The 26,413-nt window shown below is 44.4% G+C and overlaps 1 protein-coding gene across 1 annotated transcript; it reads left to right on the forward strand.

Annotated features, from left to right (window-relative positions):
- Positions 1-7,016: 7,016 nt before the first annotated feature.
- On the forward strand, positions 7,017-15,476 carry RHOJ (ras homolog family member J; the record flags this gene model as incomplete). The annotated part of the gene is made up of 4 exons (XM_009580007.1): positions 7,017-7,143; positions 12,665-12,829; positions 14,159-14,254; positions 15,020-15,476. Coding segments are annotated over 4 exons (535 nt in total), but the record flags the coding sequence as incomplete, so codon positions are not given.
- Positions 15,477-26,413: the final 10,937 nt, after the last annotated feature.

Below are 26,413 nucleotides of genomic sequence, written 5' to 3' on the forward strand. Positions count from 1 at the left end.
CCAATTCTCTCCCCCATCCCACTGAGGGGCAGGAGGTGAGCGAGCGGCTCTGTGGTGCTTAGTTGCCAGCTGGGGTTAAACCACGACACTTACTCTTTTTTTGACCAGCTTCCTTTGGTGCGTGCCAGATTGTAGCATCACTAGGGCTTTCATTTGCAGATTTCCTGAGTGTTCCCAGCTTCAGCTGCAGCTGTGTAACATCTCCTGAAGTAGGTCCACAGCAGCTAAAATAAAGTTCCCCAGACACTGACCCAACAAAAATCAAAGCAGCATGTGAGAGATTAATCACTGGCAGCCCTATCCCTGTTTTCTTCACCTGGATCAGCCAAAGAAAGATATTTCTGAACACAAATATGACCCAAAGTAAGATTCATAAATGCACCTGGAGCACTTAAAAGGTGCTACAAAAATCCACTTCCCACATTTACTTTGCTTTCCTGTGGAATACTCAAAGCTGCTATTTCTTAAAGCCTGGGATATGTAGTTTCAGTTCAGTTACTCAGATGTCTGACTGTTATGGGAACCAAAGGGAATTAGAGACCTAAATGTCTTTGAGGCATGTTTGAGTTTCAGTCCCTAGTTGGAACGTAACAGGGATCCTCACATTTCAGCCATAAAGACCCTTATTTAGGAGCTATGCAGTACAAAAAGACGACAATTTATAAACAAGATTTTAAAAATTGGTCTTTTTCAAACTCCTACAAAAACACTCCTGTCCTGCCTGGGGTAAGCCCAGAAAGCAGCAGACATCTGTGAAGAGGAGGGGGATTCCCAGTTCATTAGGAAAGCTTTCACAACACTACATTCAGGAAGGAAGGAAAATGTTACCCAACAAGCAAACATATCGCCAGCATCCCCAGGGATATCAGCTGCTGGCGAACACACGACATTCAGTATATCGATAACTTCACTTCACAGAAATCACTCTGAAAGGTGCCAGAGGAAGGAACTTGAGGTCCCTGAGACACCCTGGCATTTGCTGCAGTCCACAGACAATGTGTTTGCTCTTGAAGATAGTCTGGACTTTTGAAAAGGTGATTACTCTATCAGAGAGGGAGTAAAACCCCCTGGGGAAATCACTGACTGGTGCCCCATTCTGAGTTCAACTTCAACCACAAATCTATGCCAAGGAAAATACAAAAAAAACCCGCAAAAAAAAACACCTCTTAATTGCAGGTGGACTCTATTCTTTATGTGAATGACTTGACAATTATTCTGGTAAACAACACGGAGGAAACTGAGAACAAATGGTGCTGGCATTGCTGAAAATGTTCTGATTTTATAGGTTGGTGTTGCAGCAGATTTAGGGCATATTCACAAGGGATATCAGCTTCTTCATGTGCCGAGAGACCTGTGGAGAAGGAGATTCAGTTCTCACCTCCCTGGGAGCTGCTCTAGTCCTCTGAGGTGACACTGTGGTTCCAGTCCCTCTGACTGAGTATGGAGCAGTTCACCCATTATTTCTCCAATAAGGTCTATGTTCCTTTGTGAATATGGATCCTTCCCCTTTCCAAATGTCCTGGGCATGGTTAAGCTGCCCCAAGTCAAGGCAAAATATTTCACTCTACAACTGAAAGTTTTCTTCAACTAGAAACTGGAAAAATACATACATATGTGTATTTTATATATAAAATACATATGTGTGTGTGCGAGCAATGTATTTTAAGGACAAAAATATTGCTTAGTTTATTTCTCATTGCTATCCTCCCTCCTTAGTATGACATCTGTATTTAACACTGATCAGAACCAGTTACAGTTTTATGTAGACCTTCACCTGACAAATACATACAGAAGCAAAGAAGTTTGGTTTGAAGTAGCATTGTGAAACCGGGCACAAGCTGAAGCCAAGAGTTTAAAACAATATTGCTCCCTCTTGACTGAGGCCTGCATGAACAAGCACCTTCAGAAGTGAAAGGAAAGCTATAGGGCACACATGCGAAGAGCTTTCCATCTAGAAATGAAAAATTTGGTCAAGTGTCTACCCATCCCTTAAAGCAGTAAGGACCCAAAACTTCCATCTAAACTCCACTGCAGCTGACCAGAAACTGCTCTTTTGTCCATCTTCTGATTTTACTCTCTTTCCCAGCTGGAAAAGAAACAGACTCGGGCATTTCTACTGCCAGCAGGTCAACCAGAATTGCAGTTGTTCTTATACTGGTGGCCATTAGTCTGTGTTAAGTAACATGCATCTGGTACATAGAATCATAGCGAATAGACAAATGCACAAACTTAATAGTCAGAGCTTGCTGACAAGGGCAGAAGATGGCCCTTGTGAAAGTTTGAGGCTTGACGCAGACTAATTTGCCCAAAAAAATGAGAAAGCCTTTCCATCCAGGCAGGTGCTACCATCTCTGCTTGCTGTCATGCTCCTGGCATCTCTCTCCAAAGCAGCAGGACCTTAATTTGTTGGCAGGAAGGCACTAGAATAAATAGATGACTTATCCCATGTGGTATCACATTAGACATTGCCTAAGCTATTGTGTATATTCTGGCTAGTGGTTTCACAGTCATTTGGTTCTGCAAGCACTTCTTCACAGGCATGAAAAAATTCCCTGTGATGTGCACATCCACTCTCCTGTACGAGAGCTAAGTGTGTCTGAGCTATTGCATCCTGGTTTGGTGTCATACCAGAGACTTACATGTTGCTTTGCGCTATTAATCAAGGATAAGAGATTCTCGGAGGGCAGCAGACAATTTATGTCCCCTTTCTGTCAGTGCAGACCATCGATGTTGCTGTTGTGTGGCCGACAGGCTCTTCCAAGGGAAAATTCAGTCCCACAAAGTCACCAGGGCTTTGCTGTGAACAAATGAAATACAATGTAGGAAGAGTTTGGCAAAGACTTATTGTTGGGAATCTGTGCCCAGGTAGATCTGGGGCAACCTGGGGCAACAAGAATATCAACAAAAATTGTCATATTGTCCCCAGGAACACAAACTAATCACTTACTTAAAACCAGAGCTCCCAGCTCAGATCAGTTCATGGTCCACACCCCAGATCCAGCCCACACAATAACTCCATCTAGCACCTTGCCTTTCTACTGTGGCCTTCAAGCGGAACAGCATGTTTCAGAGCTCTGTGTTGAAGGCCACTAGCAAAACCCCCAGGCACATAGACCTGCGACAAGCCCTGGAGATGACCCAAAATAGTTACTCAAACTCTAGCAAGCAATACCCAGCTAATTTATGATCTAACTAACATTCTAAAAGCAGTATTTTACACATCCTGCACTTGGTTAAAACCACCCAGTGAAAGGAGGAAAACGTCTGCCCCATCGCATAGTCTGACGCAACCCAGATTGGAGCCGAATGAGAACCAGGACTGTGCAAATATTCAGCCACATTTTATTGCAGTCCCCACTGCACTTGGTGTTAAAGGCCATGCCGTTTCAGTGCTTAATCTGTATATCAATATGGCCAGTAAATGACAAGGAGAGTTCATATTTAACTTGTTACTCCAAGACTGCCCATAAAGCCGAGTTCACAAGCCCGTAAAGGAGCCTGCATTACCCCTGGTGACTGGGAAGGAATTCCGCATTGACTTCCCATAAACTTGGCCACTGAGAGAACAGGAAAAGATAGTAAGAGGGTAAGTAAAAGTAAACTGAGATAAAGCCAAAAGTAAGGCCTACAAATCTAGCAGAGCAATCTCAGCTCATAAATACGACCTACCAAGTGGACACGCTGAACAGCCTTTTGCCTGACAGAGGCAGACTGATAAACTCTTAGTATAAAAATACCGTGATGTTTTCACAGGGAAAAGCCATTTATTTTGACATCTGTTTTGCCTGCATGAAAGTGTGGTGGAAATTTCAGCACCAATACATTAATCTAGACATGGCTGTTTCAAGAGCCAGTGATTATTTGAATTGTCAGTGTGAGCCATTTGGTCCCCATAGCATTCAGAGCAGGAATCCAAAGACAGCAGTTTGCCTATTGCTGAAGTTTAGCTAACAATACAATTTTGCTGGGGTGATAGCTATAAACTTAGAGAGGTGATGTGGACAGGAAGGCTATCTTCGATTAGATAGTTTAGAACAATTGACAAGAAGAAAGAAAATAGAAAGGTTGATAGGGAAAAGAAGATGAAAAAGAAAAAGAAAAAGAGAAAAAGAGAAAGACAAAAAAAAGAAAAAAGAAAAAGAAAAAGAAAAAGAAAAAGAAAAAGAAAGAAAGAAAAAGAAAAAGAAAAAGAAAAAAAGACTGGTGCCATGCAGGAATTCACAGCAGGACCCATGAGAGGCAGGATGCTATAAGGAGAATTAAAATGTGATGTGCAGGCTGGGTAGACTCAGGGTGTATTTTTCCAAAAGCCCTTGCATTTCTTAGCCCTTGTGTATGTGAAGAATAATGGTAGGACACTACCAGCCTCTTTATTCCCCTTCAGCATTTCCCAGAGGTCACCAAGGGCCAAATTGAACTGTGAAAACTATCAATAACTATTCAGTGTGTGGCTCCACAGACCTGTTGCAAAATATCCATCCTGACTTCATGGACCACAGAGCACAGATAACAGTTTAGGAGCTGTTGCAGCATATCCTTCTGGCAAAGCATAGCGCATCGGAGACAGTCGGACCTTTATCCAAACAGCTTATCTCCAAACCGTATTAACTACTGGAACAAGACAGCAATTTGTACCTGCACCAGGGCTTTTTGCCAGTGTAGCTCTGTCAGTCAGATGCCTCCAAGAGATGGGCTGGCAAAGCTTCACAGCAGCCTGAGCCTGGACCGAGTAAATTTCAGTGTGACTTTTAAGTTTTTAAAACACTGAATACCTGAGCTGATCTTTTGCAAACGGGGCCCAGCTCAGTTTGCCTGCGCTCAGGGTTAGCCAGAAGAGAGGCAAAGCTGGATAACTATGTCAGTACTGACATATGGCAAACGTCTCTTCATATTCATCATACACATTACTTCACTTGCACCTCCATGCACCCCATGGCCACACAGTTGCCATATGAGCATCCTGCTTTGGAGGTGCTCTGCAGGCTTCATACAAATTCAACCAAGGACTGACAGTGCGACTGATGCTCACGTGCGGTCCCAACCACCACCTGGGCCAGCTGAGCACTGCATGGCTAACGCATCGCAGCTGGAAAATTGTCTTCAGCTGAAGGGTACATCTTCGCACAGTCGGTCCTTGAGCGGAGTAAAATCAACAGAACAGGTCCTGCACTTCTTGGCATAGGGGCAGGTTGCAACTGGAAAAAAACCTCACGCCTCCCGGCTGCCTCCGGTAAGCTGTGCAGGACCACCTGTGGCCCCACTGCTTCTGAGACGGGAGCTAAGAAAAGCAAGCGTATTGTCAGTAAACTTACACAGTTCATACCTCTACTGGGACATTTTGAGACTCCCCACACCACAAAAAGTTGAAAGCCAAGGCTCTGGGGAGGTTTCAATCAAATTAGTTTATTCAAGTCAGGTTGAAGGAAGGGGATGGAGCATCTGGACTGTCTCCTGTCTGCGTTGGTACCCTTCTCCCCACCCTGGTAGCTCTTCCCTGGGCTCTTCCACCCATGGACATTCTCCTAGCTCCATTTAGAGTTCCCCTGGGAGCTGCACTGTGTATGAGCTACCTCCTGAACTGAGGAACTGGAGGAGGGCTGTTGGCCCCTTTGCCATCTCCTTTTTCCCCTGAGCATCACAAGGCAGCCCCAGCAGCGGGTGAGTGTGGCCCGTCCTGCTCTCATCAGCAACTCTGGTCCTCACTGAGCCTTTGTACTTTCGGGATGTCAGTTTTGTCCTGTTTATATGCTAGCAAAATTACCGTGTTGCTTTGCAAGCAAGTAAAGCTGCTGAATAATCAGTCTGTCCAGCCACACTGACAGAGACTTCAAGACTAAGAGATTTCAAACAGGACATTGTTCCCCAGCGCAGGAGCTATTAACTTCTATAAGCTGGTAGGTGCTTTTTGCCTACAAGAGTCTTATCGCTTTATAAAAAATCAGCAAGAACCTGTGTGATGTTTTCAAGCCTCCTCTTTGCCAAAAGTAACTGTTAATCTTTCCCAGCCCTCATTAATTGCAAGTTGTTAGTGGCCAGCGGGCACCCGTCTTAGCCTCCCTGCCAGCCATAGCTCTATGTTCATACCAGCCGTTCGCTCTCATCCTTAAAAAAAGTGGTAGCTGCAAGAATACCATTATTTTGAGCAACTTCCCTGATGAATGTTTAAAGTCTTCCTGTTGACTAATGGGGGGAACTGGATTCCGCCCCCCCTTTCTTTCCAGTTGAGTAGTAATGATTTAAGCAGATTAACTGGTTAACTAAATGTCATTAACAGATCTTATCCTTTATACAAAATAACACTGATTACAGAGATCAGCTAATAACGGGGTTCATCCAAAGGCAATGAGAAAACATTTTCATCAATGTCCGTGGGCTCAAAATGAAGTTCAAAGTGAATTTTACTAAAGGAGTAAATGTGCTGAGTGTGACCAACAAACTAAGCCGTGCTTTCCTTCATTTCCAACAGAATCTGTTCAACATCCCTGCAAATATTAGTGCTCCTCTTCCTCCCCGTCCTTCAAAGCATCCACCACACAGCCCCACATGTTAAGCACTGCCACCTGCGATTGCGTGACACAGGACAGGACAGGTTGTCCAAGAGGCAGCGCACCTCCACTGAGACCCACCTAACATCAACCTCTGTTGAATGCTTCATTGTTTCGCGGCCTGGAACAAATAAAATAGTAAAAAAACCCCTCTCTGATCCATGACAAACCTACCCCAACGCTCATAGCGGGGAGGCAGGAATCCTGTGCTTTCAAGTTCTAGCACCTTATGGGGGTCTGCTGGTGGCTGCAGAGAACAGAAGCAAATGTCCACCGGTCTCTATGTCCCTGGTAGCAGCAACGTCTGCAGCTCATCTGTCTGTGGAGAAATAAGAGCTTGGCATAAAGCATTTGCATCTGTTGTGACTTTAGGTTGCCTTCAGTTTGGGTTGAATCTATGTGCTTGGTTTAGGATGCATATTGTAAGGTACATGCTAATGTGTCTAGCACAGGGGTGTATTGGCATTTTAGGATTAAAACACATAAAAATGAGGCCACTGGCTTGTGCATAAACAACATCTCTTGTTTCTCTCTTCCAGTAACTGTGACTGTGGGAGGACAACAACACTTGCTGGGACTTTATGACACTGCAGGGCAGGTAAATTACTGCAAAACATTTATAAGTTTCCTTTCCCATGGTTTGCTTGTTACTGCCATATACTGGGGTTTGTTGTTCACGCTGTTTGTGGGGGTTTTTTAAAAAATATTAACAATCAATTGTGAGTTGTAATGGTTGAACTGCTGAGCTCCTTTTTGTTTTTTACATAGAGATTTCATTCTGGTTCAGTAAAACACACACAAATACACTCATCCCTATGACTGCATTTTGCCTAAGCAAAAAACTGAAGCCTGATTATGCTGTTCAGCCTCCCCTATATCCACCTCCTACTGCAAATATGACGTTTCATACAAAGTCAGTGTTTTCTTACATTTACCACATGGTGGCATTGAAGGTACAGAGAAGAATTCCCGTTTCCAAGATCAGAAAATTAATATAATACAGCACCAGCCTATCGGTCACCAGCTAGTGACTTTTTAAATGGTAACCCAGCCAGCCTGGCACCCATCCCTGCATCCTTCTCCTAGGACAAGGGTGTCCATTACAGGAGACTCTGTACCCCATGCTTACTTACATATATAATGCTTTTACTCTTTCCACTGACCACGGTCTGATACAGTGTGCTTGCACTAAAAGTTTGGCGAAGAGCTCTGGTCTGTGGGCTGATTTCACCCCCCGGAGAGGAGGAGAGAGTATTTCTCACTGCCTTGTTCTGCCGGTAAAAGGGCAGAAAAGGGTACAGGGAGCAACACATTTCATGGTGAAATTTCCCTCTCCTACCTCCCAATGCCAGCAACTGGCAGAGTAAAGAAAGGACCACCATCCGCACAGAAACTTTGCAGAAAATCACCTGCCGAGAGAGGAGGGAGCAGGTCCCAGGTCCCTCCCAGCCTGGGAGTGCTGGAACCCACATCCACCCGCTCCTCCGGTCAGAGCTGGCACTGGGCAGCCGAGGACGTGCTGTCACTGGAGGCAGCGGGAGAGGAAAGCAGGTTTGGGAGCTACTCTCTGGGACCCAGCAGCCCTGGATGCAGGGCTTTGCTTTCAGGAGCATTTCTTGGCTGTGCTTTTTTTGGCCATGACTGACTGCTATGAAATGCATAAACAATGCAGAAGACCCTCCTGGCTGCAGAAGGCCACTTATTACAGAATATACTTTGCAGCAATATGCAGAGAGGTCAAAAACTGCATCAGGACAGACTGTCACTTCCAGAAAAACCTGCACTCAGCAGCACTGGGGCTTTTATGCTTTGGGTTTCACTTTTTTTCATTTTATTCCTATCACATATCTGTAGGAAGCCACTGTCACTTCATGGCTAGCTTGGTGTCACTTACACTCCACCCATCCTTTCTATTTACATGGTGCAAACAGATGATCCAAAAGCCAGTCCCAAAATATGACCCAAGTCCTTGTCCCATGTTCAATGCATGTTCAATTTTCTATTCTGTGCTCACAAACGCAGAGCTCGGAGCGTGTCTGTCATGATCTGGCAGCACCACAAGCTTTTGCAAACAAGACTGGAGTTATATTGAGTTCTCAGTCAGATTTTACCCAGTGCCTCAATATTTCTGCTTGTTCTATAGAGCTGACAGTTCCACCTGCCACCCCTTTCCTCAGCAACACATCCTCTTATTTGTCCTCCTGAGCCAGAAGAAACACTAATCTGTCTCTTTGACAAACATCACCCCTCCACAATCATTCTGCCATCTCCTGCTTCAAACTAGCCAGAGCACCACCTGCCTTCAAGCACCATTTCTAACTCATCAGCCTCATTTCCCTTTCAGACCTTGGTCCAGAGGACGTGGCCATCTAGTCAAAATTCAGAGCACAAATCACTTCTTGATGACTAGATTGTATCTCCGTGGAGGCTGAAAGGATGATGCTTCCCACATGCTCAAGCTATAACAACAGATCATCTGGGTTGTTTCCTCCCTCCTTCTCCTTGTGTTGTGTGGCTTTCCAAAGGCATTGGTGTGAAGTCATAGCCAAAAATAGCATTTGACATGACGGTGCTATAAAACACATGCTAATGAAATAACAATTGGAAAATGTACTCCTGCAGCAGGACCCTCTCAGTCTGAAGAGAGAGCTGGCAGAGACCTCACCTCTGGGGTATCTGGTTTTCTGCATCCCTGGCACAAACAGTCCTAGGAGGAAAAAAACCAGTGGTCTTTTTTCCCCAGGCAGGACTCAGGTGCAGAGTGCTTTAATGGGCTGACACGACAGGGAGCGTACGTGAGACCAGCACGGCAGTAACATAAAAAAAGCAAGTTTTGCTGTACTTTCTGGGCCCAAGCGCTGCAAGGCTGCTGGTGGCGAGAGAGCAGGGAGGGAGCAACGCCGGTTGATGCCTCTTGGCCCTGGCAAGTCATAGGCACGTAATTCAGCAAGGCCAGGTCTGATGCTGGTATTTCCATGCCAAACCACTAGCCAGGCAGTGTAACTGGGAAGCCTTGCACTCCCTAAATAACAGGCAGCAAAATGCAAGCATGAGCCAGGGAAACAAATTAATGATCGGCTACAGCCAACCCCACGAGGACTCACGTCCCTTCCCAAACACCACTGTCAGTAGCTGCAGCACCTCTGGATATGCCCCATACCCATGCAAATGTCCAGTCCCTTTTTTACTCTATTTATTTGCTTGATTTCAACAACCAACTGTCTCTGAAATCAGAAATTATCTCGATGATATTTCATAACAGTCCATTGCAAAGTTTTATAGCCTTCTCCTAGAGAGCAAGTATGAACAGAGACAGGGTCCTTGTATGTTGCGATCTGGAGGCTCCTGGCAGCCCGCAAAGACCGTGAAATACAGGAGCTTTGATCAACTCTTACCCGTGACATTTGTGCTTGTGCTTTAACATGTCCGTGCAAGCTCCCGTGCGCCCTGACGGGAGACGAGACCTCTGCTACGTGATGCGTGGCTGTCCCTCCTTACGGTTCGTATAATGCTCCGTGCTGCTAACACAAATCGGGAACGTTCCTCCTGAAAAAGGATTTTCTAGGGGTTCCGAAGGAACAAGAGAAATAAAATGAAATGCACACTCCTGTAGCTGTCACCGCCAGGCAGAGCACTCGTGGCTTTTAGCTTGTAATTTTAATGGTACAGTAAGTTCCAGCCCCTCTAAATATGCACGTCTGGAATATTGGAACTGGTTATATTTAGCCAATTTCTTTCCAAAAATCACGATTCCTCGAGGGCTTGCTGCCACCACGTGGGTGTTTTAGGAGGCTGATTTGCAGCAAAATAAACTGAAAACACAGAAAATGCCTTTGCCAAGCACCTAGTATCAGCCCATGTTGACTGTGGCATAATCTCAGAGAAGTCATCAGGTTTGATGTTCTGGGTTAAAATAATGTCCTGTAATCAGGCAGGCATCAGGCCAGGCCTCCCTCACCCACAGCATCCACATAAAACTTGGCTGTCTATAATGCAATTGCTCCTTTGCTGCCATTGTGTTGGCATCCACTTTGCCTCTGGTAACTCACCTGTGGGAGCTTGGTGTCATCTCCAGAGCCTTATATAAATCTCCTCCCAAAGACTTTGCTTCTTTGTGGCCTGTATCACTGACGTTCCCACAAACGTCTCTGAGTTTTCTTTCCTGCCATTCCTTGAACGTGGAGAATCCACTCTTTCTTGGGCTGATATGTCCGAACACCTCCTTTTGTCATGTAAATCCTTCTTCAGATCAATACTTTCTATGATACTGGAAGGACATAGGTCAGTTAACAAATACTCTGCCTTCACCCCAAATACTGTGGCTGTGGGGCTGGAGGTGGTACCTGGGAGTTTACTCTTCCTGTTGAAGTGGGTTTGGGACAGTGAACATTTAGACAAAACAAAACATTTTGTTTGTGGTTTAGGATGTTTCTTTAAACTTCTTTTTAATGAGACGGACCTAAATTTGGCCTCATACTTCCTTTCAGAATAAATAATTATGGGGTTTTTTTCAGAAAAGGTTGGAGCAGACTGTTCTTACATAATCCATTAGTATTTTTCGGAAACTAGTGACGACTCAGAAGTAGTCTGGGTCATCTTATCACTGCATACTCAGTGAACAAAAGATGTCAGAAAGAAGATTTACCAGTCTCAACTCATAATTAAGCCCTCTCATTTGTTGACCCAACCAAAGTAAGACAGAAGCAAGACTGAATTAAGACACCATCTAATCTGGGCACACAGTGATATAGTCCTGCATCAGTTTCTCCTGCAGGACAGACAGCAGATGCATTGCTCCTGCCCCTAATGTGGGTTTTCCCTACCTCAAATAAGTGTTCTCAAGTCTGAGCAACAGCACCTGGATATCTTTTTTTTTTTTCCTTTTCATTGAGTTATTGACTATTTTAGTATCTGCAAAGCAGAACTGCACCAGTTGAATTTTCAGATAATTATAAGCAAAAAAGACCATACTGCAGAGACTTGAGGCTTGCCCAGAATGCAGAAACTGTAAACTAATGACCTAGGTCTCAGTCAGGCTTGACAGCAACATGTATTATCGTTTCCCACACTCCAACATTGTGTTCCTTTCCCCTTTTTTAATTCTGGACCCCCAAAAAAGTCTTCAGAACAGGTGTATCCCCTCTAAAAGTATCTGTTTTGTTGTGCTGAAATTTTCTAACAGGTTTCGTTGAAAAGTACCAACCAGACACAGCTACATATGCTCTCACTATCAGAAAGAGCCAGTCTATCCTTTTCACATGGCTTGCAAAAACTCTGCTCGGTCTCAACATCTCAAGCCTGAAAACAGACCCAAATTCTTCCTTGAAACTCAGCTATCAAAGCCAGCTCATGACATGACACAGCTGCGCTTTGAGCTGTTTGAAAATTCACCCTCTTCACAACTAGCACAAAGAGAAGACATCTCTCCTTCCCCAGCCCATTCACAACTAGCACAAAGAGAAGACATCTCTCCTTCCCCAGCCCAGGGCCTGTGGAAACACTAAATCACCCCCAGTGATTTATCCAGCCACTGCAGGCTGGATTTGATCTGCTTTGTGCTTTCAAGATGAGTGTCTTCTGCTGACTGACACATTGCTGCATACCATACATGACTATGATGGCACCAAATATCCCGGAGACCCATATCTGTTGTATATGGTCATATCTATAATGCCTACTGGGGAATAGAAAGCCCATAATATTAACAGAAAAGCATTAGAGATGTGTGTCATCAGCAAATATTAGCTAGCGGTGACAGTCAAATAGTACTTCCCAGGGTGGTATCGCATTGCCAGAGCACTGAGGCCAGTACACGGAGCCTCAAGAACAATTTTTATTACACCACCGGTGAAGGCCACTGTTTAGCATTACCCTCTACACCAGCCTCACCACGGATAATATACACACAAACAAAATGTGTTAGCTCTTTTGGGTAAAGATGCTGAGAAAACAGCAGCCCTGGCCCACGGGACGTGTCTCTGCTCAGCAGCTCCCTAGAGGTTATGAGCATGCATGAGGATGGAGGGACAGTGCTAAGGAATTCATCAAGAGCTAACGTGATGCCCCCATCTGCAGTTATCCCCCACCCCATAACACACTTGCTGTTTTCCCCCTGGCAGGAGGACTACAACCAGCTGAGACCCCTGTCCTACCCCAACACGGACGTGTTCTTGATCTGCTTCTCGGTGGTGAACCCCGCCTCGTACCACAACGTCCAGGAGGAGTGGGTGCCCGAGCTGAAAGTCTGCATGCCCAACGTGCCTTATGTCCTCATAGGAACACAGGTAACGCTCCACCGGGGCCCTGCTGGGAGGTCTTCATCGTGGGGGTCTTCAGAGCAAGGGGGCTCCTACTCCACCCCAGGGGTGGCTGAAGGCTGAGGTCTCTGGAAAGGTTTCCTGTTTAACTTCTCATGTGAAATTCAGCCAGTCTTCCCCTTTGGAGGAAAACTCAGGGACTGGGAATGGAAACCAACACGCAGATGTCCCATCATGCTAGTCATGACTGGCAAAATTCATCCCATTTTTTATTCAAATGAATATTAATGTGATATCAAGGCATAAATACCTATAGGGAGAAAAGATTTCTGACAGGCCTTTATTGAGGGAAAAAAGCCCATCAAAGTCTGTGGTTAGAAGCAGAAGCTAAACTTCAAACTAAATTTTAAGAATGGGAATAATTAACCAAATGACTTACTCAGAGACATGGGAAGGAAATAGCCTCCCTTCATGCTTTCACATCAACACTGCAATTAGTGACTCACCGTCCTGCTTGTGTTATAGTGGATGTTAGACTAAACGATCAAACCACTTTATTTTGTCCTTAAAATCTATGAATCTATCAATCAAATAAAAATGCCTTAAATATGGGTTTGCTTCCAAGACACAGAGTGGCTAGAGACTGTGAGAAACAGGGATACGACCGTCTGGAAAATGTCCGAACGCTGGACAGTAACCTAAGCCAAGTTAGAAAAACAGATCAAATTCTGGTCGAAACCAAAATCTTCATGCCATAGAAAAGTCCAGTCGTTCAAACACTGGCTTTGTTTTCCACACTGGAATAATCTAAAACACCCATTTTAAAATAAAAGTATTACCCTTTGGATCACACACTGTGAAAATGGATGGGTTTGAAATGCCAGAATGCTTCACTTTGATGTTTTCCATGGAAATAAAGGATTTTGTTTCAAGTCAGTCAGACTGAGCTGCGTCTGTCTGGCCTGTCAGGGTGTTTTTCGGGTGATGCAGTGCAGGGTCGCAGCAGCCTCCCCTTCCAACGTGGCTCAGGCTTCCACCAACACTTTCCAAGATGCATTGTGAGGGCTATTGAGAACCACATTTTTACTGTACCGCAGCTATCTGAGCTGTGGCCCAATAACGTGCCAATGAGAACTAATTCATCTTAAACAGAAAAAAAAGAAAAAAAAGAAAAAGAAAACAAAGAGAGAAAAAAGGAAAATACATGTGCAATACATTTCTGAAGTATCATCTGAGGCGAGGAGGACAGATGCCCTTACGTAAGGACATGACTGTGGGTTTGTAAAGCTACGAGTATCTGTCTCAAGAATTACAGCAAGGCAATACTGAGCACAAGGTTTGTGCCTTTTCTACTAGATTGATCTCCGGGATGATCCCAAAACTTTGGCTCGGCTGCTTTACATGAAGGAGAAACCACTCACCTACGAGCACGGAGTGAAGCTAGCAAAGGAGGTAATACCTTTTCTGAGGTCCCATGAAATCGATTGATCACAGCTTTCCACTGGGTTTGTTTCATTCAAGGTGAACTCCTCTGGGGCACGTTGGTTGGTCCCAGCCAGAGATTAAAGCCTCTGTTAAAACAGGGTGGACCCAAACACAGATTGCAGCTCCCAAGCCTGCTGTTCTGCTGCGATACCCAACTGAGCTCTAAGCAAAGCAGCAAGATACACAGGGCAGCAGATGGCAAATGGGCAGCAAAACAGGTTTTACTCCCTACTTCACCTAAGCCAAGTGCTTCTTGTTCAGGTTTCTGCCAGGAGGTGTGTGTGGCAAACCCCTCTCTGCAGTCGCCTCCTGCCAAACTCGTCCCTATCCCTTACAAAAGCACAGGCAGCTTGATTCTCACTTATCCATTGCACTTCAAGCAGCAGAGAAGGAGTTCCCAAGGTTTCTTTCTCCCGGGAAGGTAGGGGGATAAAAGGCCTCTCCAAGCCCTGAAATGCAGGCATCTGGACCCCAGCCATTTCCACCTTATATGCTGCAGGTACTATTACAGGCCCTGGTGTTGATGCTCATCCCTGCTCCCTCGCTCAGGATGAGCACCTGAGCTTGTCCCTTAGGCAGCCAGATACAAAAGAGAGCAACGACCTGACCCCCTTTCTAAAGGTCTGGGCTTCCCTCTGTGGCAGGACATATACGCATGTAGAAGGATGCTGGAACAGGGTCGCTCTGCCTCTCCCAACAGTGGGTACTCACGCTTTCTCTCTTCTCTTTCAGATCGGAGCACAGTGCTATCTGGAGTGCTCAGCCCTCACGCAGAAAGGCCTTAAGACTGTCTTCGATGAGGCAATCCTGACCATTTTCCACCCCAAGAAGAAGAAGAAGCGTTGTGCGAAGTGCCACAGCTGCTGCACCCTCGTGTGAAGTCACTTGGAAAGAAAAACGGGATGAGTTCAATGAAACCAAGCAGGTTAGAAAGGCAATGAAGGTCACATGCAACTGAAATGGGGAACATGACCAGAAAGGGGTCCTTCTTACCCAAATATAGGAGCCCTCCGTTCTGTGAAACCTCCAAGCTGTACCACACTAGGCCAACTCATGTCTCTGTGCTTTCCTAATCCTCCAGAGTTGTATGCAGCCTGTTCCCACTACTGCAGGCTGCACTGAGCCAACAGACACCAGGATGCCTGCTCCTGCTTGACTCTTCACCTTAGAAATAAGGTGAAGGTGGTGTGAAGAAAAACAAAGAACTAAAGGTGGTAAAAGAAACAAGAGAAACTCCATTCGTGGCCTTAAGCAAGAATTGATCAAAATTAGGAATTTGCAGTACTTAGGAATTGAATCTGAATTGACTGAAAGCACATGGAGATCTGTAGAAATCTAATATGTAAGATACACACTATAGGTAGGAAGTACTTTTAAATTACTTTTCTTTTCTAAGACTCACTGATTCAGGATATACTTTAATTTGTTCAAACTACATGGAAGCAAAGGTGGAGTGATTCCAGTTTGTTTTCACTTAATGGTGAAACTTCACAGCATCAGTATGTTGCTGCACCCAAGCTATCAAAATGGATCAACATTTACCTCCAGACTTAAGGAATGTTCTGACAACAAAAAAATGCAAATAACTGTATTTAACAGGGGAATGTTCAGGCTGAGCCATGTTTCTATAAGCTGGGAAAGGAAGAACAGAGTTGTAGCATTAATGTACTGAAACAAAGAAATTCTGGCACCAAAGAATATTGCCCTAGACATGAAATAGCAGCGTGGAACAATGTCTCTTCCAAACTGAGAACATGAACGAGACACATTGCCATGGCAACTGACAATTTACCTTATAGATCAGCTGGATTTCTACATCTCACCCAGCAGATGAAAATAGCAAAAACCAAAAAGCCAAAGGTCATACTGACTTCAAGTGCTTTAAGGTGATCCAATTGCCTTAAGATTTTTTTTTTTTTTATGGAGTATCTCATGTAAAAAACCTGATCAAAGTGGAGTTGTAAACATGCTGATTTATTGTAGTCTCCCTCCTCCCCTTCATTACTTCTTTCTTTGCTCCTGTTTTTCCATCTTCATTCCTGTGAGTGCTGCTTAAGTTGCAGCACGGCTGCAGTCCTCAGGAGTGAACTTTCACATGAGTCGCAGATGATGGGCTGCAGCCGACAGCAGAGAGGTGGGAAGTCCAGACCTTAAGGGAAGGGAAGCTGCCTGTTAGCTCTCTTTGCTGTTGAAGAAAGCATGCCTTTTCACTAAAGCCTCTCCAGGGAGCCTGTACTTTTGCACATCACAGCAAAACAGACGCTCAGAGGTGAACTCGAAGGGTGTCTTGTTACTTGCATCTGCCCTCGGGTACCCTGGCAATGCCATGAGACTGTCTTCTTGTTATGGATTTCATTCCTCAAGCAGAAAATCACAGTGCCAGCAAATACAGATTTCAACACCTCTGATGTAACTCCTTGCAAAAGCAGCGTCTGTAATCAGTGTTTCCAGAAGTGCTAGGAGTAACAAGTAACAGCCGTGCACCCTCCCACCCCAGGGACACGTGCCCTGCGCCCCCCCGCACCCCACTCCAGGGGACGGCCAGCCTGCTCCTCTCCAGAAGCACTGCAGGTGGCTGAGTACACACATGCAACCGGAAAACTCTCGTGATTAGTGGTGAATTATAGATCGGGTGTTACTCGGAGCAAAGACCAGGGGAACTGCACCGTTGGTGCAGAGAAGGGAACGAGCACGATGCAGTGCCCAATCCTGCAGTCACTGAGGCTTATGGATCCAAGCTCCTCCTTTAGCACGAATTCTATTTACCATGGACACCTGCAGAAACCAGGCCCTGACACCCCAAAATGTTTCCAGGAAGAAATCAACAGTTCCCTCTGACAAACGTGATCAAATTCGAGGCAGATACCTTGTTGCTGTTACCCAGCAGGCTTTCACTCACCATCTCTTTCCCACTGCACAGAAGCATGGATGAAAATAGAGTTGTGCTAAATCAAAGACAGACAAAAGAAAGATTTCCTCACTGTTGGCACTCTTTGTGCATATTTTATGTTTGGTTTTATTATGTCCCAGCCATTTGCTTCAAATGGACTGGCTGATACAGCACAGCTCAGAGCGAGGGCAGTGCTGAAGCCCGGTGAAGGAGTTCGTGTCGTGCCACAGAGGCTGCGTTGCCGTCCCCACGTACAGCAGTGAGTATTCGTACAGCTGGGACACTGGCAATCAGCTGAACTGTAACATGTAAAGAGATATTAGGGGAGTACGAGGAACTAGGAGTGGATTAAATAAATAAATATTTAGGTAATGTTTGTTGGCTTACAACATGACTAGAAGTCCACTGAAACCAAAAAAAAAAAACCTTTCAACAGATTTCAGAGAAAATTAGAGCTTTGCTGTGCTACCATTTACTTCAGTGGAAATAGAATAGGATTATTACTTCGTTTAGCTCATGTAGGTTGCTGTAGAGCGCTAGCCTATATACAAATCTCTGGTTAAAGTAAGTGAAGTCTGTTTTAGCTGAAGCGCAATGCAAACACTCAGGTTGGAGCTGCCAAATATTCTTAGAGCTTCACAAAATACAGAGGAAATAGAAATCCAGACTGACAGCTGAGCTTATCATAAAATAATGAGCACACTGGAAAAGTGCAATATAGCATTCCCGGCACGCATCAGAGAAAGCCACAAATAATAAAATGATATTTTTGTGTGCCACCGAGTATCAGGGGTGCCTATTAATACTAATGGGATGGCATAGGATAGGCATATAAAATCAAAAATCAAATAGGAAGTTGTAGCGTTAATGTAACTGCAGTGGTTTGAGGAAAATTAACTAAAAAACATATGGTGATGTAGAAGCTAAAATGCTACTGTCCTAATGTATTAAACGGCAGCACCCTGCACAAATCATTGCATAGCAGCGAAAGCAGATTACAAAAGCACTTACAAAACTAAGCACATCAAGTTTGTGAGGCAGTAAAATTTCAAGTTTTTCAGGCTGATTGTGACCAAAATTTGACATCTGGGAGCTGCAAGGGAGGGAGGGTGGTCACAATCCACTGAGAAATGGCCTCTGCACTCCATTTGTTTTTAATTTCTCTTGCACAAAAATATATGTTTTAAAAGTAGCCATTGTTAATGCAGGTCCCATAAACATTATTCCTGTGCTAGGTTGTGTACCCACACTTATCCATGCAATGTGGCACTTACCCAGGATCTGCCCTGTTACACTATTATTTTGGAGACGCAGGAATAGCACAGGCCAATAGGCTTTAGAAGGGGATTGTAGGCAGATGTGAAGAGACTCATTGACTATCGGGCAAGTCATACCTAATACCTTTTCTAAAAGCCAACAGATGGTGTGTGAACAGGCAGTAAAGCTTATTTTCAGAAATATCAAAACACCAGACACAGTGCAAGCACAGGCATAAGGCAACAGATATAAACTTCAAGTTATTTTCAAGCACCATTAGTAACAAGAAAAGAAAATCAATAAAGGATTGCCAGGTGAAAGGAGATGGGTTTTCTCACTGTAAGATGAGCCAGGAATCAGACCCCGATTTCACCTTCAAAGGAACACGGTTAGGATAGTCGTAAAGGCTATAAACCATCTCAGGAACCTATTTGACAATGTTCTCTTAATGCAACTGATGTCAAAACCTTTCCTGACAGAGCTGCCTTTGCTAATAGTCTGCTATCATTTCAAAAGCACTCACAACTTACAAGAAATCTGCTAGATCCTGTAAAACCCATCTCCTTTGGCCTCTTCTGGAAGCTTGATGTTCTACCAGGAGTTGTTAACCTGAAGTTGTAGTTTCAAACAGAGTTTCCAAAGGCTTTTCATGGAAACTCCTGCAAGGGGATGCTAGAGCTATTAGGTATTAGAGAGATATCTCAAGACATTAGAGAGTTGTTATCATGTTAAAACAACCTACAGAAGCCTCTGCCCTTCAGAGTGCTGCTAAAACACCAGTGGAACTGGGGCAATCCTGTGCTATATCACCACTTCCAGCATGACTGAAAGAGATCCCAGAAAGACTTCCACAGTTTGTTCTGTGCCTCCCAGAGCTCAGAGAAGTTGGCGAGAATGCAGAACCAAGGCTCTAACCCCACGCAGGTCCATCCAGGAGCATTTGTTCAACCGCGTGTAAGTCCCATGTATTTATATCCTACAGGAGTGGTGGGGAGCAGTTCTCAGGATGAGCTCCCCCTGGTTGTCCTATGTGCCAAAAGCTCCCAGACCTTCTCTCTCTGCCCTGTAAATGTCTACTGTTACAGTAGTATGTAGCTTATGAAGAACAACCAACTACAAGCTCTTGCCTTGCATTGCCTTAAATTAGGCATGATGTGAATCTTTCCCTCAACTTCCACGCGCACTGGTCCTGACATAAATCTTCTTCTTGCTAGTGGGAACTTCAGAATCCACTCCGAGTCCAGCATGACAATCAAAACAATCATTTCAGCAGCTGTCATTGATATTTCTCACCTTTTTTCTCTTTCAAAGTACTGCTTCAGTTCAAAATAAACACAGAATTAAATATAGCACTGCATCTTAATATGCAATAAAGTTATTCCAAATATTTTTATTAAGGGGTCAGATTTTGGCAGTCTTCCTCCTACTGAAGAGCATCTTACTGCACGAGGAATTGTCTCCAACTTCCTCATGTCTCATTCAATCCCAACGATACCGCTCATGTAAATGAGGGAGGCTGAATATGGCCATTGGTGGCCTGCCCTTGTAGTTAATGTGTAACAAAATCTCTTCTAGTTGCTCTAGTGTTAGTGGACTGTGTCCCCCAAAAAGCAGTGATTTCCCGTTCCCCACACTGTACAAATCACATGTCATGCTCAGCACCATGATCTGTCTGGTATCTGCCATCTCTAAGGAAGTGTGGTAGAGAAGAACCAAGAAATTATTTCTGAAAGGAGACAAGCCTTGGGCATGCTGCTACACAAACCAAGCAGGACTCCCCCAGAAACAATCACTGCAACGCAACTCTAGGCAAGTGGCTAAAAACCCACCCCAAGGGTGGGAAAATCAGTGTAGCAAACAGAGAGCAACAGGGAACAAACATTTCACTACCGGTGACTGTTGACAAGGCTGCACGGGCTTCACTTCCCATCAACAGCAAGCTGTCAAGATCCCATCCAAGATATTGTCCCAAGACTCCAAAGACCCAATTTGAGAACCCTTTACAGGAGCTTGGAAAAGGTTGCAGAAGTTCTTGCAAACAGTTTCTATTGCTGCCTCCCCTCATCCATCCAACCTCATACACAGCAAGTGATACAGAGGCCAATTACACCAATGATATATGTCTAGCAGATACATTTTCATCGTGCAAACTGCCATGTCTTTACAAAAATGTCTCTCTAATTCAGACATGAAAGATGCCCATTTACTTACATAGCTTGCTTACAGTCCGTGACCTTTTCTGTAGCTTTTTTTCCCAAGTGGCACAGCAAATACCTCTTGATTCACCATACTGAAACTTCATCTGGATTAAAAATAAATTGCAATGCATCAATCTGTCTCAAGCCAGGCTTGTTTAAAAGCACATTTGTCTTCTCCAGCAAAGCAATCAACATATGCTCATGTTGGCCAAGGGACCGTTCGTTCAATAAACAGGTGGAATGCAGGAATCTGGCTGCACATGCCTTTCTCCCTGTATTTTCCTTTTCCCTGAAGAGGATTTGTAATGTGTTTTATCCTACATAAAAAAAACAAATCTGGAAATAACAGAACATTTTCTTGGTTCACAACTCTATAGGACGGGAGGAGCATCTGCTGTGACAGGAGGTGAGCGTGGAGCGACCTCCGTCAGCTAACTTCTAGACACATTTGAGCTCTACATAAAAATGAAGACAGATCTCTACTATAAATGTTTGTTTTCCTCTTAATGAATAAAGACCCTCTGAAAGCAGGAAAAGCCTCCCACTGATTTCGGTAGTGGCTTGTGATCTCAGCTGTCTTCACCTATCAAAACAAAACATGAATAGAGGTATTTTTGCATCGAAAAGTTGGGACAAAAACACGAATTAGAAGTAATGAATGCGATAGAATAGCATCTACACTTCTGCTTTGGGGGAGAGCTGTAAAATCAGGGCCCAGAGCCACAATTAGTCAGTTTGATCCTAAAACTTAATTTCATTTTAAGATGTTAAGGGGACGCCCATAACTAGGATGAAAAAAATATTCAAATTCTCTTTTCTTTGTTTCAGTTAAAGCTTTCAGAAATGTGTGAACAAGAATCTGTTTTTCCTGGGCAGTTCCAGGAACCCCACCAGAATAGCAAAAAGAGTCAGAACCTTATTGTAAGAGGAAAATGAGCTCACGAACCCATATATCACAGAGCAACAAGCAAAAATCATATGAATTGCTGTTAATGGTGAAAAATCTCTTTAACTTTGAAAATATGTTAACAAAAATAACTGTAAGCATGATCCCCACCCCCTCCCAGAATGTGCAGACCATAATGCAGTGTTTGGCTGCTTCTTCTAACTATAGTTCTAGGGTGGGATTTTCAAAGATGCTGTATGTTGGCTTCATTTCAATTCTCATCAAGAAAATGGAAAATTTCAATGGGGGCCACACATGACTAATACGGAAAGCATGTAAGAGTCTTCACGTTTCCTGCTTTTCTGCCCTTTATTGTGGCTGACCAAGCTTTGAGCACACAGATACACTGAGCCAGGTCCAAGAATCTTTTATACCTTTTGGCTGCTGGTTGTGGACTCCCAAAAGCAATTAGGCAGCTGGAGACTTTGCTGATCTGATCTTTAGCTTGAGCTTTGGAGACTGGATTTGTAACTCCTCGTTTCAACCAGTATTGAGGCTGAAGATGAAAACAATTATATTAATAGTGTAATATTCAAGACAAATGGGTATCTTTGCTGAGTTTGACACTGCACTTATTGCTGTCACTTAATTTCATCTCATCCCTTTCAGGATGCCAGATTTAATTTTGCATTTGGTTTTGCCAAAGATCAGATGAGCTCTCGCTGATATCAATTCTGGTGAATTTTGACTTTGATCAGAGGTTAATGAATTCAGAGTAAACAGTTGTCACCAGTCTACAGCTTCCAGATCTTCGAAAACAACAGTTATTTGTACTGATAACATAGAGAAATTTTTGGCTGATGTCTGTCAAAGTAGTTTGGGTGTAAGCCATATCCATAGTATCACTGTCATATTGTCTCTCCAAACACTTTTCCCCAAAATAGGCAGCTGCTCTAACTGCATTACAGAATTGGCAGGCACAGAACTGCCTTGTCAGTATGGAGTAAATGAGCCCAAACTTTCCTCAAACTTGTAAATATTAATTCATTAATAAGCAATAACATAAAGCTACGTGAGAGAGGAAAGACACTGGCAAAGTCTTCTTCGCTCACGAGCAGAAGTGATCGAAGGTGGTGAGCCCAGGTTGCCAGGTGGGAAATGCGACAGAGCAAGGCATAGCGTGGTGCCCATGCTGCCCCAGCAAGTACGGCGTGAGGCTGGCGAAAGGGCTCGAAGGTGCCTCCGTGGAGTCACACCGGGATACCTGGAGCACAGCAGCACCTTGAGACTGGAAGGGCTTCAAAGAAGGCTGCAGAGAGGAGCAGGGAGATGGACCTGAGCTGTCCTCGAGTGCAAGGATAACCGAATCCAGTTTAACCTCTTACGATATTGATGCACTTGTCAAATACAAGCATTTCACTGCAAGGAGGTTCTCTGCTCCCCTGGGAACACAAAGACAGAAAATTTCTTTCCTTTCTTTTTGCGTAGTACTTCAGCAGTGCTTAAAAGTAACAGTGCAACAAGTTATTCTCGTTGAGTTTGTGAAGCAGATGTAATGACCTCAGCACAAATCAGGACCTAACACATCATCAGTCGGTTCTTAGCAAGTTAAGAAAGAGAGTCATTTACTTCACTTGATGTGAGCAACTGACTTTTTCTCTCTTAAAATTTGCTGTGTGCAATATCGCTGGAGTATGGGGCTCGTAAAACCAAAGGATGAGTACTAAAACATTATGTCTGACTTTTGAGTGGTATATCTTTTTTCAAGGATTAACCAAATCTTCAGAATTCATGTCAAAGCAATAAAGTTTCAAACCAAGGAAATTCAATTTTCCAGGAATTATGTTTTGCATAGTCTAAAAATCATGTAAACAGTATTAGTTTCCTATTTACAGCACATGATTCTGTACTCTTTTGCTTATCCTCTTTTAAACATGTAATTATTGTATATTGTAACTGCACATTAATATCATCTATTGTACATAGTTTATTTTAACAAAATAAATGTATTACTAAGTATTTTGACAGCATCGTTTTGAGAAGGTGTGGTGCTGTGTTTGTTTTCCCAGAATCTAATCACCTAATATACCTTGCAACACATACTAACATATAAGGTTGCTTTTGGATGGTCCTGGAACCACCTGCACCTTCCAGTGTCGCCTGCAGAAAGTCAAACAGGAGGTGACACCGCAGAGGTTTGCTCGTCTTAGGCATGTTCCTCTTGGGAAACTGCTGCTTAACCAAATTCTCTGCAGCCTGGAAACATGAGAGGGTGGAGGTGTGGGATGCAGGTCTGGATCCCTGCTGGCACTCAGCCTTCAGCTCACTCTGGTCCCGGGGTATCTATCCCTCAGTGACTGGCCTGGATATATTTAGTCTCCCATCTTCTACCAATACTAAGGTGGTTGGTTGGTTGCTCTTTCAGATAGAACTTCTTTTTTTATTTTAATAAGGGGTTCTTGGCATTACTGTCTGCGGTCTCCACTGCGATATCACATAAGAGGATTTTTTCCTCCCTTGAGTCAATATTTAAAGTGTTTTGGAGAGCGCGCAGCAGCCTAGCAGGCACTGGAGCTCTCTTGGTAAAGCAGCTAGGAAAAACGTTAGCCCGAGCGCCAGGAGTTTTGAGAGGAATTTGTTACTCCCTGACAAACCTAACACACGGGTAACAAAACCCTCCAACAAACCTGTGCTGATGGCAAGGAAGATGATGAGGTGTGTAACCTTCGGCCCAGCAGACAGGGCAGGAAGAGTCAGGAGAGAGAGTGAAATGCTTAAAGGCCTAAAGAAGTTACATGAGGAAAGACAGCCCTTAAATGCTGGACTGGAATCAAGAATATGAGTGGCTCCAGTATTCTAGGGATTCAGTCTGGAAACGCAGATCTTTTTAAAAAAAAAAAAAAATTAAATTAAAAAAAAGATAGTGCCTTTGTTACCCAGCTTTTTATTACCACTGGTTTCAAGACCAGAAGCAATCCCATTGACCAGCTAGTCTGGTCTTCAAATTAAGACTATAAATCCCACCATTCCCACGACCCTAATACTGATTGGGCTAAAGCACATTTCACCAGAGAAAGGCTCTTGTCATCTTCCTGCAGCTTGTGAACCTCAGCAGGCTTAACCAGCCCCTGCCTGGGGCACTTGCTGGCAGAGCAAAGACAAAGGGCGGCAAGGTCTATTCCTAATAAAAAGGCACTGCAGCCCAAATCCCTGGCTGCTATAAATGGATACGTCCCCAGAGGAGCCAGGACAATTCAAGAGGGCGCAGCGTGTGGCCTGGAATATATTTGTTTTACCTGCCCCTGGAGGAAGCTGGTATTAGTCACCAGACTTTCCATGGCCAGACTTTGTCCGGGAAGAAGCAGCGTGGAGGACTTGCGCATCTGGGGTTAACAAGAAGGTACCGAATGCATCCTCCAGAGCAGAAACTTCCTAAACTGCTGCCTGCTGCTAAAGCTGGGTGGATATAGCCAGGGAAGGATACCTCCATACAGCCCTGGTGCTTTTACATTTCCCTGAGCATCCGCTGCTGGCCACTGTCAGAGGCAGGATATTGGGCGAGACAGCCCTTTGCTCCGACCCAGGGCAGCGGTTCCCGTGTTTTCATGTGAGTACAATGAGAGCAGGAGGGAGCTGCCTGGCCCGTCCCCCAAAGAGAAAGCCAGTCAATGCAGGAAACACGTGTCCGGGGAAGCATCCTGCCCTCCCTCTCAGTGTAACTCAGGTTTGAAGATGGGGTAAAATATCCTGATTTCTGACATGGTCAGTCTGGCTGGGCACACTAACTACAGCATGGGAATGAAGGGAGCTGAACTTCAGGACCCAGTGGACTTTTGGAACCATCATATAACAGGAAAGTATTGTCAAAAATCAAAGCACCGTGTGACTGTGACTATTGCTGTTCAGGTTAAAAGAGCGACAATAAACCTGAGAAACCTGAGTGCTGTGCAGGATACAGATATGACTCATCACATTACAGCCTAATTGGCTGTATCATCACTCCAGTGTCCAGAAGGGAAACCGAGGCATAAAGAAATCCACTGATTTTCCCCTCCTCACCCGGCATGTTTATGGCAGAGCCAAGAGCCAAGCACAGTCCCCAAGTTGCACAGTCGCGCCTTCTCCGTATCTGCACCTTCTCCTTCCTGAGCAGGTAGATGCAGCCATCTCCCTTCTTGCAGAAAGCCTTTCACTGCAGCAGGTATTTCAAGCTGGGGCTGCAGAGCTGTGAATGGTTCAACACCGAGGCTTTGCGAAGGAGCTTCTCTCTGGCCACACTTTGCTCCCTGCTTTGCAAGTACAATTCTCCCAGGGAAGTCAAGTTCCCCTTATACATGTAGACCAAAATTTCCTTCCTTTGTTTTTAGGTAGTGAAAGTCCTGCCAGATTAAATGTGCAATGGCAAATGACACTTTTAAGAGGTCCACATTGCAGTCTGTGAGGATTTTTGTCTGGTGCTGGTGGTCAGTATCCAGGTGAAGGGGACAGCCAATGTGCTACAAAAAGCAGTAGGGGTTTTCATGGGAGAGAAAGTATGTGAGATGTGACAGCCTCTGTGACAAACACTCCTTGCAAACTTATGCACCAAAGACAGAAGGGCTGTTTAACTGCTTTGGACAGGCAGGAAGGTGAGATTTAAATCTGTGGCTTAAAGGAGCATTAAAATGCCCCCAAGGAGATGAAGGTGGCCTGGGAAGGGGCTTCTCATGCTCTGAAATGTGTGGGCTATTTTGACTGCCTGCAGATTCTGAGCAGGACATAACATCCCAGCTGCGGAATAAAGAATGTGAAAGCCAAAAGACCTGATTGCAAGTATCAAAATTGGTGAGAATTCAACAGAATAAAGACCTAGTAGTATAAGAACTTCTAGAAAAAAGCCCCAGATTTCCAATTAC

This window comes from Fulmarus glacialis, unplaced genomic scaffold, assembly GCF_000690835.1.
Source record: "Fulmarus glacialis isolate BGI_N327 unplaced genomic scaffold, ASM69083v1 scaffold45026, whole genome shotgun sequence".
Taxonomy (NCBI): Eukaryota; Metazoa; Chordata; class Aves; order Procellariiformes; family Procellariidae; genus Fulmarus; species Fulmarus glacialis.